General features: G+C 42.2%; 1 protein-coding gene across 1 annotated transcript in view; it reads right to left on the bottom strand.

The window, feature by feature from the left end:
* The window catches only part of IFT56 (intraflagellar transport 56), a 62,730-nt gene that overhangs the window by 44,677 nt on the left and 642 nt on the right, over positions 1-17,411 (bottom strand). Inside the window, exons 2-6 of the mRNA XM_012767969.3 lie at positions 17,147-17,284; positions 14,344-14,436; positions 11,444-11,558; positions 9,429-9,478; positions 6,939-7,084 (exon numbers count right to left, since the gene is read on the bottom strand). Coding sequence (XP_012623423.1) covers positions 6,939-7,084; positions 9,429-9,478; positions 11,444-11,558; positions 14,344-14,436; positions 17,147-17,284 — 542 coding nt within the window. The remainder of the gene's footprint in view (positions 1-6,938; positions 7,085-9,428; positions 9,479-11,443; positions 11,559-14,343; positions 14,437-17,146; positions 17,285-17,411) is intronic.

Below are 17,411 nucleotides of genomic sequence, written 5' to 3'. Positions count from 1 at the left end.
GAGTCTGCTGAACGAACCCTCGGACACGAAGATGAGAATAATAGGCTTATTAAACAATTGGCCTATGAAAATGCCAACAGCACTTGCAGGGCCATCCTCCCAAGGGCAAACTCAAAAATAAACACCTTAATGACATGATTAGAATGTGTAATGATGTTGACCCCTTCGCCCATAAGGTATTGCAGGCCGTACAGCTTGCGGTTGGGGCCGCCATCCAAGGGACCGTGGCACAGAGGGACTACTTTAAATGCGGTCAACCAGGGCACTTTGCGAGGCAGTGCCCCTTAGCCGCCTCCTCTGCTACCCCTAACCTCAGTGAGCCGCCAGGCAGGCCAGCCCAGCCCTCCTCCCTCTGTCCTTGCTGTAAGAGGGGAAAGCATTGGGCCAATCAATGCCGCTCCAAGACTGACTTTGGAAACCCCTTGCCCCCGCTTTCAGGAAACGGCCTGAGGGGCCAGCCCCGGGGCCCCCGTCCTATTCAATTTCAGTCGGCCTCGGGGAACAGCCAACAAGAGAGCCCTCAGACTTTAGACTCCTCCGAGCAACCACAGGGAGCGCAGGAGTGGACTTGTGGGCCTCCTCCGACACAATATTAAGACCTGAGGATGGTGTTCAGATTTTGCCCACTGGCTCCTTTGGACACCCCCCCCCCCCCAGCTACCAGCTAATATGTTCTTTTTTATTCTGGGCCAAGCTTTCTCCACTCTTGCGGGACTCATAGTCCACCCCTCCATAGTCGATAGTGACTTTACCGGGGAAATTAACATCTTAGCCAGTGCGCTTACCGGCCCTGTGTATGTCTCTAAGGGACAGCGCTTAGTTCAGGCATTACCCTTGCCCCTTAATACATCCTTCCCAGCCATCGCCTCTAACCGAGGTGCTTCTTGCCCTGGCTCTTCTGATCTCTATTGGGTCCAAGCTATCACCAAAGTACGGCACACCCTGCGGCTAAAATTAGATGGTAAACTTTTTGAAGGCCTTCTTGATTCAGGCGCCGACTCCACGGTTATTGCCCAGGATGCCTGGCCCGATTCATGGCCACTGTAGCCCTCCCTTACGCACTTACAAGGTATAGGACAGTCTAAAAATACTCTCCAGAGCTCAAAAATTTTGACATGGGAAGACCCTGAGGGAAACAGAGGTACCACTCAACCCTTTGTAGTCCCAGGCCTACCTGTTAACTTATGGGGGCGTGATATCCTTGCACAAATGAATGTCATTATGTGCAGCCCCAATGAAGTTGTAACCAGCCAAATGCTTAAACAGGGATTCCTCCCAGGACAGGGTTTAGGCAAGGAGGGTCAGGGACTAAGAGCACCCCTGACCACCCTCCCTAAGTCAGACAGATCAGGGCTAGGGTTCAAAGACCATTTATCGTAAGGGCCATTGATCCCCCTGCACTTCAGGCAGATAAAATCACTTGGAAAAGTGACTCCCCTGTCTGGATCGATCAGTGGCCCCTCCCATCTAACAAGCTAGCCGCAGCTACAGCGTTGGTGCAGGAACAATTAGCTGCCGGACACATAGAGCCCTCTACTTCGCCATGGAACACCCCCATTTTCATCATTCAAAAAAAGATTGGCAAATGGCGGCTGCTACAAGACTTACGGGCTGTTAACCAAACAATGGTTCCCATGGGGGCACTCCAGCCTGGTTTGCCTTTGCCCATAGCTATCCCCAAAGGCTACTATAAAATAGTCATTGACCTGAAAGACTGGTTTTTCTCCATACCATTGCACCCGGATGACTGCAAACGCTTCGCTTTCAGTCTCCCGGTAGTAAACTATATAGGACCCTCTCCGCGCTTCCAATGGCGAGTATTGCCTCAAGGCATGGCCAACAGCCCTACCCTTTGCCAAAAATATGTGGCTCAGACAATTGATTCTTTTAGAATTCAACATCCTCAGCTATATATAATTCATTATATGGATGACATTCTTCTCGCTGGGGCCGACAAGGCAACCTTACATCAAGTTACCATGCAGGTTGTCTCGGCTTTACAAGCTCGAGGCCTCCGCTTGTCCCCTGAAAAGATTCAGGTCTGCCCCCCTCACCTGTTCCTAGGCTTTGAATTGTTCCCCAATAAGGTCCTCTCCCAAAAGGTGCAAATCAGAAAAGACTCTCTTCAATGCCTTAATGATTTTCAGCGCCTTCTAGGCGACATTAATTGGCTTCGCCCATATTTAAGACTCACCACGGGACAGTTAAAACCTTTATTTAACATCCTGCAGGGAGATGCCGATCCAACCTCTCCACGCTCCCTAACTAAAGAAGGGCAGCAAGCGCTTAATTTGGTCGAGCAGGCCATAAATGCCCAGGCCATTGGCTACTTCTCCCCCGACTCCCCCTTGTACTTCATTGTCCTCCCTACCCCCTTTTCGCCCACAAGACTCTTTTGGCAGGGCAAGCCCCTTTTTTGGGTTCACCTATCGGCTTCCCCTCCTAAAGTCCTTCTCACCTACCCTTACTTAGTAGCTAAGATTATTCGCTTGGGGCGAGAAAACTCCCTTAAACTCTTTGGAAAGGATCCAGATATCATAATACTCCCTTACAATGCTTCCCAAATTCGGTGGCTAATACAAAATGATGATGATTGGGCGGTTAACTGTACGTCTTTCCAGGGCAAACTAGATAATCATTACCCCCCTGATAAACTAATTCAGTTCCTCTATCGGACATCTGTAATATTTCCCAAAAAAACAAGAGTCTCCCCCATTCCAGGAGCCGTCTTAGTCTTTATCGACGGATCCTCCTCAGGCACCGTGGCCTATAGCATTAATGGCCAGGTCCGCAGTTTTCCCACCAGATTCTCCTCTGCTCAACTCGTTGAGTTAGCGGCCTTAGTCGCAGTCTTCAAACACGTAGATCAGTCCCCATTTAACTTGTATACTGATAGTTCTTATGTTGCTCATGCTGTCACCACTTTAGAAACTGTGCCTCATATTCGGCCCTCCAACAATACCACTCAAATGTTCCAGCAACTACAAGGACTCATTCACTCCCGTTCTGCGCCCTTTTTCATAGGCCATATTCGCGCCCACACTGGCCTTCCTGGGCCTCTAGTCGCTGGAAATAATCTTGTTGATCAGGCAACCTGCGTTGCAGGTGCAGTCCACACTATCACTGTTGATCCTGTTTGCGCTGCACGCCAAGCTCATAATTTACACCATCTCAATGCCCATACCCTCAGAATTAAATTCTCCATTACTAGGGAACAAGCCAGGGAAATCGTCCGCCAATGCAGGGCCTGTTTTACCCTTCTCCCTGAACCACACCTAGGAGTCAACCCTTGCGGCCTGATCCCTCGGGAGCTCTGGCAAATGGATGTCACTCACTACCCTCCTTTTGGAAAGCTTAAATATGTACATGTCTCTGTAGACACTTGCAGTGGATTTATCTTTGCTTCCCTACAAACAGGCGAGGCCACCCGCCACGTTATTAGTCATGTTATAGCCTGTCTCACCTCCCTCCCTCAGCCTAAAGTTATTAAGACTGACAATGGCCCGGGATATGTCAGCTCCAATTTCAAAAGTTTTTGTGCTCAGCTAGGCATTAAGCATATTACAGGCATTCCATACAACCCTCAGGGCCAAGGTATTGTAGAAAGAGCTCATCAGACATTAAAAAATACACTCTCCAAACTACAATCAGGAGGAGGAATTTTATACCCTTTGACAGGTAATTCCAAAACCCTGCTTAATCATGCCCTGTTCATTTTAAATTTTCTCACCTTTGACACCGTCGGTAAAACAGCCGCCGAACGCCTTTGGCACCCATCCACCAAAGATACTTATGCACAGGCCTTATGGAAAGAGCCGCTTACTGGCAAATGGTTGGGGCCTGACCCCGTCCTCATATGGGGAAAAGGACATGCCTGCATCTACGATACCCAGGCAGGAAATGTCAGATGGCTACCAGAGAACGATTAAGTTATATAATCCACCCAGGGAATCCCCTGAGAAGAATTCTTGATTCTGTTCTCTTCCAGAAATACAATGATTCCCCGAAAAAAGACGCTGCCCCTCCTGTGCCTGGTTCTGGTCGTGATCAAGAGCACCATCGCAACCAACATCCATCAGATCTACAACTATACATGGAGGTAATTAATGAGGCAGGAGACGTTGTTAATTCCTCCTCATGTCTCTCCGCCGTTATACCATGGGATCCATTAGAAGTCGACCTATGCGTATTAGCTCTTGGGGCTAAAGACCCTGCGTGGGGCCTTCCCGCACTTTACACCCCTCAGCCAGCTCCTCCAACGACTGACTCCTCCCCAGGCTTTTGCTCCTCGGGAGCCGGACGCTCTACGATGAGATATAAAGACTTTTCTGTTTGCCCAGGGGCCCATCGACCTCGCGCCAACAACTACCAATGTGGCTACGCCCCTGACTTCTTTTGTGCTTCCTGGGGCTGTGAGACCACCGGTGATGCCTACTGGAATCCCTCCTCTTCCTGGGATTATATCACCATCAGAAAGTGGTTTCCCCGTCAAGCCCCTTCGTCCCCTTAAGCCCCACAACCACCCACTGACCCTCAGTGTAACAACCAGTGGTGCAACCCCCTGTTAATTTCGTTCACCGAAGCTGGAAAAAAGATTTCTTGAGATCAGTCCAGGGGATTTGAATGGGGGCTTAGACTTTACATATCTGGGAAAGACATTGGTCTCACATTTAAAATCAAATTAATTAAAAGCCTCCCTAGAGGTCCTACAGTCGCAATAGGTCCTAACCACAACCTACACCCACCTCGACCTCACGGTCCCTCCAGGGGCCTACCCTCCTCCCCAGCTGTATCCCCTTTTCCGCTTAGCACCTCCCTATACCAACCTACCCTGCCCGAGGGGCCCCCCTCCTCTGCAGAACTAATTCTCACCCTAGTCAACACCTCTGTCAGGACCAACCATCCGAGAGGCCAACAATTCAGAATATCAGGAGTGTTGGGTATGCTACTCCCCCCGGCCTCCCTTCTATGAAGGTGTCGCTACATTTGGTAAACCATTATTTACTAACGACACCAGCAAACTCAGATGGGGCCTGGACACCCATGATGGCCTGACACTCAGCCAAGTCACAGGCCTAGGCCTTTGCCTTCTTAGCCCAAGAATGCTTCCCCCCGCACCCTTAAAGAAAATATGCAATCAGTCAATTACTGTCGACTCCACCTTTCAGTATATTCAGGCATCTAACACCTCTTATTTTGCTTGTTCTTCCGGCCTTACCCCGTATGTAGTCACTGCAACGTTTCTTGAGCATAGAGAATATTATGTGTTAGTCATGCTCTTCCCCAGACTCACTATACGTCCTGCTGACGAATTGCTCAAATTTTGGGAGCGCGGCACCACAATGCCCCGAGAAAAGAGAGAGCCCATCACGGCCATAACACTCGCAGTTGTTCTAGGCCTTGGTGCCACAGGGGCTGGAACAGGCATAGCCTCTCTAGTTATCTCCAACCAGCAATACCTGCAGCTCTCTGCTGCCATCGATAACGATCTCCGAGAGCTACAGCAGGGCCTAAAATATCTCAAAGAATCCCTCGCTTCGCTTTCTGAGGTAGTGTTGCAAAATAGAAGAGGCCTAGACTTAGTGTTCCTCCAAGAGGGAGGTTTGTGCACAGCACTTAAAGAAGAATGTTGCTTCTATGCAGACAAAACAGGTCTGGTAGAAGATAGCATTGAAAGAGTCAGACAAAGCCTAGAAGAGAGGAAAAAACGGAGAGAACAGAGTGAAGCGTGGTATCAAAATTGGTTTTCCATATCCCCCTGGCTATCCACATTGCTTCCCAGTGTCTTAGGGCCGCTTGTAGGTTTTCTGTTGCTCCTCACCTTTGGGCCTTGGGCATTCAAAAAACTAACTGATTTTGTCAAGTCACAGGTAGACGCAGCCACACAAAAATCGGTCTCCGTGTTTTACCAACGGCTAGAACAAAGAGGCTCCAGAGAAGACCTCCGTGAAGAGTCTCCCAATACACCCACTGAAGGTCTAAATTTCTCAAACCTTGCCTCAGACATGGAATGCAGTTGGTTCCAAAGGCTGTGGAGTCGCCCATGACGGGATTATCGCAATGCCGTGTACCAGATGCACACCCCGCTGACGGTGAGGTGACTCCATGACGGGAATATTGTAGGTCCATGCCCCGGGGCACACTTCATAATCAGAAGTGCCGGAGCTGGATGCCACCTACATATCCTAAGACAGAGGCCTCACCTTCACATTAATCGCCCAATCTTATATTTGGGATGTTGGTCGCTAAAGCCCATCGCGTAGCCTAAGACAGGCTCTCCACCAACCTATATAAATCTCCCTCATATTAATAAAGAGAGGGGGAGATGTTGGAGGCAAGGACCCTCAAAGACCCTCAACACCCCTATGACTTGTCCTATGCACGAGCTTCGCCCTGGAAAATTCCTAGGACAAAAACAGCACCCCACCCTCCGGCTGTGGCTCCGAAAAGAATGCGTTCCATGACGTGCTGACCTCGAAATGCTCCAGGGTGTGCAACTGCAATTGTTCCGGACCACCTGCCAGGTTGGGGTTGAGTAATCAGTCACAAACAGCTGGCCCCAGACCCAAGCCTCATCGTCACCCCACTCTATTTTTCTGTTTCTACTTCCTTGTTTCTGTATGCTTATAAAACCTACAAAGAATCCAAGTAAAGTAGACCTTGACAACCCTTTGCTTGGTCTCGTTCCTTTCTCTCGCCCATCTCTTTCAGGCACGGTCCCCCTTGACCCCACGAGTAACAGAAGGTCCCGCGGGTCGGGACAAGAAAGCCTGATCTAGACAATATCTAAGGAGTTCTTAATCTCACTAGATTATCAACTGACAGATTTGAGCACATGGTAGTACTAGATGCAAAGGTCGCTAGGTCCTCCCCAAACTAGTTACAGGAGACACTAACATAATGAAAGAGATTTTGAGTAGGCATAAAAGGACACAGACCTGTTATCTAGCAGTATTCGTTTATATATATCAATAGCTTCTTGGTAGTGAGATCGCATATAGTGGATTGAGGCCAGACTAAGTTGATCTTCTGTGATATCCTGAAGGTTTTGATGAAAGTTCATCAATTTTTTCTCATCATTAAACTAAAATTGTGAGAGACAAAAAGACATATAAAGATTCACACTACTGTACAGTTCAAGAAATCAACACCTATGAGACAGAGATTTTAACTCCTGCTTCTTCTTCAGGCATTGTGTCTCTATCTTATCCCAATTCCCTCAGGTTCCTCCTCTTCCCTTCAAAGGAAAGACTGCGAATAGCTTCTGGAGGCATAGCTTGACAAAGGAAAGCCTTTAAATTACAATCAATATTTATTACTTGACCTCTCCCCTTACCTTCTTTTTCTTTTCTCTTTCTTTATAGTGTCTTCCTTTTCCTTTTTTCTACACCTCTTTACTCTTATCCTTTAACAATTTTTATCTGCTCTTTTGTATCTCTTTCTCCTTGGTGGACAACAAGAATCAAAATGTATTTCTCATTGTTACTTAGTAAAATAATTTTTAATGTCTACTCTAGATTTTTTGATCCTCTCTTCAATTACTATACATTGTTGTTGTTTCAGGCTGTCAGAATTCCATTCCAATCTTGCATGGTTATTTTTTTAAATGGTAGCTGGAAATAATAACTGCCTTTTGCTTACACATGGGGCAGAACAGATATATTTTTGACAGTGACCCTTAATATATAGATTGCACACTCCTGCTTGGTGTAGTGTTTGGCCTATTAGCTTAAAAATTTTTTAAAGAATCTATTTCCATGAAACAATAAATTCTGAAGCTGGCTCATTTCTAGTTTGGTTACTGATATATTACAGATATTTTTTTTTATGAGTTATTTAAATCTTATCTTGATGTATAGGCAAATGGAAGCAAATACGACATTCCAAAGTCTAGCCTGGAAAGGTTTCTATTAAGACTAACTTTTCTGGCTGGGCGTAGTGGATCATGCCTGTAATCCTAGCACTCTGGGAGGCCGAGGTAGGAGGATTGCTTGAGGTTAGTAGTTCAAGACCACCCTGAGCAAGAGTGAACCCCCCATCTCTACAAAAAAGAAGAAAAAATTGCCAGGGGTGCTGGTGTATGCTTGTAGTCCCAGCTACTTGGGAGGCTGAGGCAGGAGGATTGCTTGAGCCCAGGAGTTTGAGGTTACAGTGAGCTATGATGAGGCCTCTGCATTCTAGCCTGGGCAACAATGTGATACTGTCTCAAAAAAAAACAGAAAACAACTTATGGTTTTGAAGTCTATTTAGTGACAGAAAGAGACCACCTCTCAAAAAAAGAAAAAAGAAAAAAGAAATATCTATTAAGCATGAGTCCTATTCTGCAAAACAAAGAAACAAATGAAAAGATTAATATGCATGTAAAAATAATTATCCTAAAAGGAGATATAATACCAAAAGTTTAAAAGGTAGCTTATGGCCTGGCGCGGTGGCTCACGCCTGTAATCCTAGCTCTTGGGAGGCCGAGGCGGGCGGATTGCTCAAGGTCAGGAGTTCAAAACCAGCCTGAGCAAGAGCGAGACCCTGTCTCTACTATAAATAGAAAGAAATTAATTGGCCAACTGATATATATATAAAAAATTAGCCGGGCATGGTGGCGCATGCCTGTAGTCCCAGCTACTCGGGAGGCTGAGGCAGAAGGATCGCTCGAGCCCAGGAGTTTGAGGTTGCTGTGAGCTAGGCTGACGCCATGGCACTCACTCTAGCCTGGACAACAAAGCGAGACTCTGTCTCAAAAAAAATAAATAAATAAATAAAAAATAAATAAAAGGTAGCTTATATCTTTTTTTAATATTTTTTTTCATTTCAGCCTATTACAGGGTACAAATGTTTAGGTTACATATATTGCCTTTGCCCTGCCTGAGTCAGAGCTTCAAGTGTGTCCATCCCCCAGACGGTACACATTGCACCCATTAGATGGGAATATATCCCCTCCTCACCCTCCTACCTGGTAGCTTATCTTGGAATATGGTAGATGTTTTCCTTTTTTTTTTTTTTTTTGCTTATTTATATTTTCTTTCTTTGATAGAACATATAACTTTTATAATTTGAAAAATTATTATTTTAAAAAATCATTTGATGATGATCAAAATTATTGCCATAAGATAATTCTGGAAAGTGTGTAGTTATTTCCATGAGTCAGGAAAAGATGGCTCAGTCTTTTTTAAAGAGATAATAGGATAGTTGACACAAACTAACCTTAAATGACTACTGCTTAATAAGGAGAACTAAAACCTAACACCTCTGAATAAATTAAGAGTGTAAAGAACATTGATGGGGGAGAAAAATCCTATAAAATTAATATGTATAGTCCACTTGTTCCATAAATACCATTAACAAGAATTTCTAGTTAATTATCTTTCACTAGTGTGGGTAAAAAGAAGGAAAACATTTTTAAAACAAAAAATGTAAAATGAGAACAGAAATACCTTGTGAGCCAAGTGGAAGAGCAAGCGGTTTTGGAGCCGGCTTTTTGGAGCTGAAAAAAAATCCAAAGTGCTTATTAAAGAACTCAATAGTCTATGGCACTTAATCTCTTATAGGGATGAAATGAGACTTATTAATAGATGAATCTTTCCAAATCTTTACCTGTTTGATCCTGATATGTCTCTGCTATCTGGTCTCCACCTGCAGTAGCGGCAATAGCATCAAGAACCACAAGAGAAGTGTTCTAAGATTCTGCTCTTCCTCACCACCTGTTCTACCTGATTCTATTATGGTGACCCACAGCACAACACTCCACACATACAGTTATAGTAGGAGCCCACCTCTGTGTTGTTCATATATTAAAACAAACACTGGTAGTAGTTATGGTCATCTCAATATATGTATAAACTTACTCTCATTCAGATGTTTGTCCCAATATTTCTTCTGAAATCTCCTTTTCCAAAATTATGCTGCCATATTTTCCTAAATACTAACCCAGTCTCTATTCCATAGATCTTCTAACATGTTAATGTGCACACTGAAACAGGTAGCCAAGCAAAAAGCTTAACAGCTTTCAAGTACCAAATCTCCTTTGCATTCTTTGACAATTTTCCAATTCTGGATTCCCAATTCTATATCTCCTCTATAGAAAAATGTCTATAATGTCTTTAATGTATAAAAAAGAAAAAATATATATGGAAATAGAGCTAGCTACCTTGATCACCTTTTATATATCTAGTACTATTCTAGGCACAGATAAAGTCTAGAAATATGAAATAAAGTAACTTAAAGGACCTTATAACTAAATTAGGAAAAACAACACTAGTACATATGAAACAATTTGGTTATAAATCAAGAAAGGCTTCAAGTTCCACATTTTCCATTAATTTGAGCTGGAATGTGTGTTGGAATACATTTTTCCCTAACAAATTTCCTAACATTATCTTGCCCACTTTCTCTGTATTTCCTTGAATTTAATTTATTCACATTCTAATTATCCTTAATCTTTTCTCCCATGTTCCCCTTTTAACCTATTCTTATTGACAAATTTCAGTATAATTCTCCTGAAATGACTGCATGACAAGTAAAAAGGCAGAAGGGAAGACATCCGGATTCTTTAAGCTGAAGTTATAGGGCTTCTCACTTAGGAACAGGAAAAGTAGCCAAAACATACATCCACAGCCATAAAAGCTTGAATAACCATACCTAATTACTACCAATGGCATAAATATCCTACTGTCATAGGGCTTAAGAAAGATATCTTGCTTGCCCATTTTCTTCTCATCCTTCTGCTTTTTAGCTGTAGCTTGGGTGTGGGGGCAAGATTAACTCTCTCTCTCTCTCTTTTTTTTTTTTTTTGAGATAAAGTTTCACTCAGATGCCCGGGCTAGAGTGCCTTGGCATCAGCCTAGCTCACAGCAACCTCAAACTCCTGGGCTTAAGCAATCTTCCTGCCTCAGCCTCCCAAGTAGCTGGGACTACAGGCATGCGCCACCATGCCAGGATAATTTTTTCTATATATATATTTTTCGTTGTCCAGCTAATTTCTTTCTATTTTTTTAGTAGAGACGGGGTCTCACTCCTGCTCAGGCTGGTCTCAAACTCCTGACCTCAAATGATCCACCAGCCTAGGCCTCCCAGAGTGCTAGGATTATAGGCATGAGCTACCACTCCTGGCCTCTCTCTCTCTTTTTAAAGAGCCCTCGCTACATTGCCCAGGGTAGAGGGCTGTGGATATTCACAGGCGTGATCATACAGTACTGTAATCAAACTCTTTGGCTCAAGTGATCCTCCTGCCTTAGCCTCCCAAGTAGCTGGGAATTATAGGTATGCCCCAATATGATTGGCAACTCTCTTTTTAAGCATAAAGTTGCTCAAATACCACATTCTTTGAAGAGAAAGCCTATTTTTTAGCTTTCTAATGTTGGTTAGAAATAACAAGGAATAAGTTTTTAAATCTCCAAAATGACTCTTACTATGAGTGAAGAATATCAGATACAATGAGAGTCCATATTACCTTTAAATCCAGCTGCTTCAGCTTGTTTATACATTCCAAGAAAGAAGTAGGTGCAAGCTAGGTTCACCCAAACTTCAGGATTACAATTTTCCTCTTTTGTCACATTTTCATATTCCTGAAATATATATTAAGCAGAGGTCTCATTTTGGCAGTAAAGCAATCCATGAACCATTTTTCTATATTAGAATAGGATTTTTTACTGAGATTGAGCAATTTCACATTTAAGAAATTCTACATGCTCCTCAACTATTCTATACCTGAAAAGGTTAAATACTGAAGCAGGGGTGTTGTTCATATAATCTTACACTTGGCTCACGCCTGTAATCCTAGCACTTTGGGAGGCCGAGGCGGGCGGATTGCTCAAGTTCAGGAGTTCGAAACCAGCCTGAGCGAGACCCCGTCTCTACCAAAAATAGAAATAAATTAATTGACCAACTAAAATATATATATAGAAAAAATGAGCCGGGCATGGTGGCACATGCCTGTAGTCCCAGCTACTCAGGAGGCTGAGGCAGTAGGATCGCTGAGCCCTGGAGATTGAGGTTGCTGTGAGCCAGGCTGATGCCACGGCACTCACTCTAGCCTGGGCAACAAAGTGAGACTCTGTCTCAAAAAAAAAAAAAAAAAAAATCTTACACTTGTTTTTTCCCCCTATTTATACTGATGTGAGCTAACAAACTGCAGAAATGAAAAATAATTGAAATTATTTTTGCTAATTTAAAAAGACATACAAAAGATACCCTTTTAAGAAATTCATACATTCAATCAACTTAAAATTTGATAACTTTAACACGCTATAAATTTCATTTCATTCTAATAGCCTTCTAGCTTTGTTTACAGGGCTTTACATTTTTTTTTTTTTTTTTGAGACAGAGTCTCACTTTGTTGTCCAGGTTAGAGTGAGTGCCGTGGCATCAGCCTAGCTCACAGCAACCTCAAACTCCTGGGCTCAGGCGATCCTCCTGCCTCAGCCTCCCGAGTAGCTGGGACTACAGGCATGCGCCACCATGCCCGGCTAATTTTTTATATATATATATCAGTTGGCCAATTAATTTCTTTCTATTTATAGTAGAGACGGGGTCTCACTCTTGCTCAGGCTGGTTTTGAACTCCTGACCTTGAGCAATCCGCCCGCCTCGGCCTCCCAAGAGCTAGGATTACAGGCGTGAGCCACAGCGCCCGGCCCAGGGCTTTACATTTTTAAAAAGTTTTTTTTTCTGCCAAGGACACTTTCTGAGGTTCATATTGTCAACTCCATTTTCCATATACTCTTACTTTTTATCAGTCTTTCCCAGATGGCTTTGTTTCTTTTTCTCACTACATTTGGGTAACTTTTTCTTTCCTCTTACACCTTTCACAAGTACAACCGGCCTCTATTCTGTCCTTTTTACATCTTCCTTTTTCCTTCAGCAACTTTGTTCCTTTTGTTCTTCATCTCACCTCCTCATTACCTGTCCTTGAATATTTTCATTTTAGTTATGCAGGTTTTCAAATTCCCTTAGATTACATTTTGGGAGTAAGAATTTATGGGAAATGTTCAAGCAATTTCATTTATGAATTAGAAGTTGCTTGATATAAGGCATCTACAATTTTAGTTAGATCCATAATCCTATTCATTAATCATTATAGATGTGTAGAATTTACAATGACCAAGAAAAACAATTTCCAAAACAATTATACTTGAAAAAATATAAAGATAATATAATCTTTCATATGTCTAAAAATAACCGAGCAAAATGAAAGTCTTGACTTTTGAGAAAAGACTCATGAACATTTTCATCAAAATGGCTATTTTTCCTCTTCTAAAGATTTACTTAAGAAATACTAATGCCAATATGCTGTTGAATTATGCTGCTGAATTTAAGATTTTTAAAATCTTAAAAATTAGCCAGGAAAGGTGGCATGAGTATGTAGTCCTAGCTACTTGGAAGACTGGGGTGAGAGTAGTGCTTGAGTCTAGGAGTTCAAGGTTACAACAATCTATGATCATGCCACTGCACTATAGCCTGGGTGACAGAGCAAGACCTTTCCTCCTAAAAAATAACATAAAAAAAAAAAAAGAGTCCAGGTGCAGTGGCTCACACCTGTAATTCCAGTACTTTGGAAGGCCGAGGAGGAAAGATTGCTTGAGGCCAGGAGTTTGAGTTCAGCCTGGGCAACATAGTGAGACCCTATCTCCACAAAAAATAAGAAAAATTAGCTGGGTATGGTGGTGAGCACCTGTAGTCCCAGCTACTTGGGAGGCTGGGGCAGGAAGATTGCTTGAGCCCAGGAGTTCAAGGTTACAGTGAGCTGTGACTGTGTCACTGTACTCTAGCCTGGGAGATGGTGTGAGACCCTGTCTCTATTAAAAAATTAAAAGATACATATAGAATAGTTCCCCCTTATTCACAGTGAATACATTCTCAGAACCTCAGTGGATACCTGAAACTATGAATAGTACTGAACCCCATATATAATGCTTTTTATTATATGTAGATACCTATGATAAAGTTTAATTTATAAATTAAAATAGAATAATTATAACACTACGGTGTAATAAAAGTTACGTGAATGTGCTCATTTGCACTCTCCCTCTCTCTGAAAAAAATCTTATTGCACTGTGCTTACCTATTTTTGGACCATGGTTAGAAACTACAGAAAGGTAACTGAAACTGCAGAAAGCAATACCTCGGATAAGGGGATGACTGTACTGGAAAATATATAGATTTCTGAAGCAATACAACAAAAAAGTGCCAGTGGATGCCTCCATTAACAAAGAAGTAGAATTGTGGAAGGCAAATGGAGTGACTTTTTTTTTCCCTTTTGCATTGTTTGAACTTTACCATCAGCATGCATTATTATAATACAAAGTTTAATAATATTTTAAATATTCCTGTGTTAGAAATTTTGTTTACTAACCTCCAGAGCTCTCTTATAGTCGCCCAGGTGAAAAGCACAGTATCCAATCCACAAATTAGTATCTTCTTCTTGCTCCCCAACATGACGTTTGAACTTCAAGTTGAAAATTCATGGGGGAAAAAAATGAAGTACTTTGAATAGTAAACTCTCTGTTTTAAAAAAAATGCTATGTTAAGCTACTGGTGAATAATAGACGATATAAGAATATAAACAAGAAAATACACAGTTTAATTAAACATTTACCTCTAGGACTTAGTACAATTATCTTCCAATTGTCACAGAAATTTATATTTTCAAGTATTTCACGTTTGTTCTTCTGTATTTACTAATACCTTTCTCAAGAAAGTATGTGAGTTAACAATTCTGGATGATATGTAAGGAATAGAAGAATCTTGTGAAATATTTAAAGCCAAATAACTGAAGTTTAGAGAGGTCAAATAATGAACTCAAGGCTACACAACCAGTACCTCTGGTGACAGAGACTTAAAGTAATATCTGACTCCAAAGCCCATGTTCTCATCCTGCATGCTCTACTGCATTCAACCTCACACTTCAATCATGTCTCATTAAGACTTATATATTTATTAATAGGTTATAACTTTTCATTGTGGACAAACCAGTAAATATTTCTATTATTCTTGCATAGGCTAGCTTACCAGGACTTCAAAAGTTAAGGATGTTCAGAAGACTGGCCACATTTATGTCCATTATGAACAAATATTTATGAATTCCTCAGTCCTACTTTGGAGGAAAGGACTGAGACTTTAAAGGAACATTCTGAATTACTATTGCAAAAGATGAGATTTGTTTCACTGTATACGGTAATAAATCAAATAGTGAGCCAATATGTATTTATAGAGCATCACTACAGAACTCTAGGTACCTTAGTCATTATAAGATGAAGACATCCTTTGATACTTGTCTGGAATAAGAATTTAATCCTGTATCTAACTACACAACATTAGAAGTCCTCCTCTCACCAAATGCTGTGAATTTGAGTATAGTGTCTTAAGTATGGAGAAATTCTTATTTGAGGTCTCTTTGAATTTGCCCCAGGAATTCCCTGGAGCCACAGGAGAGCTCATGAGATTTTCTCACTCTATTCCCACGCAGCATGGTACTCCCACTAGCTACCTAAGAAAGCAAACATAGAACAGAGCCTTCCTGACAATGTAAAGCCAGTCTTGGGTTATGCAATAAGGAAAATGTGGTCGTCGTCTTAAAGAAAAGAGAGGAAAAGAATAGACTGACATAATCCTAGCACTCTGGGAGGCCGAGGCAGGCGGATTGTTCAAGCTTAGGAGTTTGAAACCAGTCTGAGCAAGAGTGAGACCCTGTCTCTACTAAAAATAGAAAGAAATTAATTGGCCAACTAAAAATATATATAGAAAAAATTAGCCGGGCATGGTGGCGCATGCCTATAGTCCTAGCTGGTCAGGAGGCTGAGACAGAAGAATTGCTTGAGCCCAGGAGTTTGAGGTTGCTGTGATCTAGGCTGACGCCACGGCACTCTAGCCTGGGCAACACAGTGAGACTGTATCTCAAAAAACAAAAAACAAAACAAAAAAGCAGAACAGCAGAGGCGGGCGTATTGCTCGAGGTCAGGAGCTCGAAACCAGCCTGAGCAAGAGCGAGACCCCGTCTCTACCATAAATAGAAAGAAATTAATTGGCCAACTAATATATATATAGAAAAAAAAATTAGCCGGGCATGGTGGCGCATGCCTGTAGTCCCAGCTACTCGGGAGGCTGAGGCAGCAGGATTGCTTGAGCCCAGGAGTTTGAGGTTGCTGTGAGCTAGGCTGACGCCACGGCACTCACTCTAGCCTGGGCAACAAAGTGAGACTCTGTCTCAAAAAAAAAAAAACAAAAAAAAACCAGAATAGACTGACAAAAAATAGACATATATATAGGCACTCAGTCCACTGATTTCCACAGCTAGAAAGCCCTTCCAAGTCAAATCCTCTACTGTAAAAAGGACACCAAAAAAACTAAACAATGTGCTCAGTACCAAAGCACTAGTAAGAAACATACATGGAAGACTGAAAAATATATGTAATGTTAATTAAAATAATTATTGTTAATAGATTTAGAGTAATATGAATACAGTAGCATTTTGGAGAAATGACTGTGGCACAACACAACCAGACCATGCTGTCAAAACTCTTCATTTTTTGGTATACCCCTTTACCCTTCTATAACATGTGCTTTCCACAAAGCAGTTTCTCAAAATACAGTCTGTTTGGACCATCTATATCAGAATCACTAAAAGTACTTACCTAAAATGCAGATTCCTGAGCAATATTGCAGACCTAAAGAATCACCAGGAATATACATCTTAGTAAGTACCCTAGATAATTCCAATGCATATTAAAAGGTGAGAACTATTGCCATAAAGATTTGAAATACTTTCTGGGGATACAATATTTTCAACAATAAGCATGGTGGAATTATTTAAATTTGATCAAAATTGTATAACATATAATAGGAATAAAGCATACATAAATTGGTCAGGGGTTGGGATAAACAATGTGTGAACTGACACCATATTAAATATCCCTCAATATCTGCAGGTTATATTTACTATCAATGGGACTAGACATAATCAAAAGTATCCCTTACGAAATACGTTTATTTTTTTTAATTCATCTGGAATCTGCATCTGACTAGATTTTTAGGCAATTCCTTGAAGAAGCCCCAGAATGCACCCACCTGTTCCAACAGCATAGCAACAAGCATTCACCCAAGCATTCATCTATCGTCTGGTATTCACCTTCTATGAAGTAACCTTCTTTGGACATTACCTCCAATAGGGTAATAGCTCCAGTGAAATCTCTTTGTGAAAGTAGCTCCTCTAGTTTTGGAATCTTCCTACCTTTCTTCTTTCTTTTGTCAGTGTGCTGCATGTCCCCGCCTACAGCAGGTTTGGCCCTTGAAAGCATCTGTGAAAGAAACGACAAAGACAGCTGTATAGTCCAATTTCCATTACCAGTTTTAAGCCAAGAGTGACGGCTCCACGATTTACATGTCAAATCCTTAACAACGAACCCCAGGGAAGCCTATCAAAAC

Source organism: Microcebus murinus, chromosome 9 (assembly GCF_040939455.1).
Source record: "Microcebus murinus isolate Inina chromosome 9, M.murinus_Inina_mat1.0, whole genome shotgun sequence".
In the NCBI taxonomy this organism is placed as follows: Eukaryota; Metazoa; Chordata; class Mammalia; order Primates; family Cheirogaleidae; genus Microcebus; species Microcebus murinus.
Note: the sequence above shows the minus strand (reverse complement) of the source record. Positions and strands in the feature narration are given on the sequence as shown.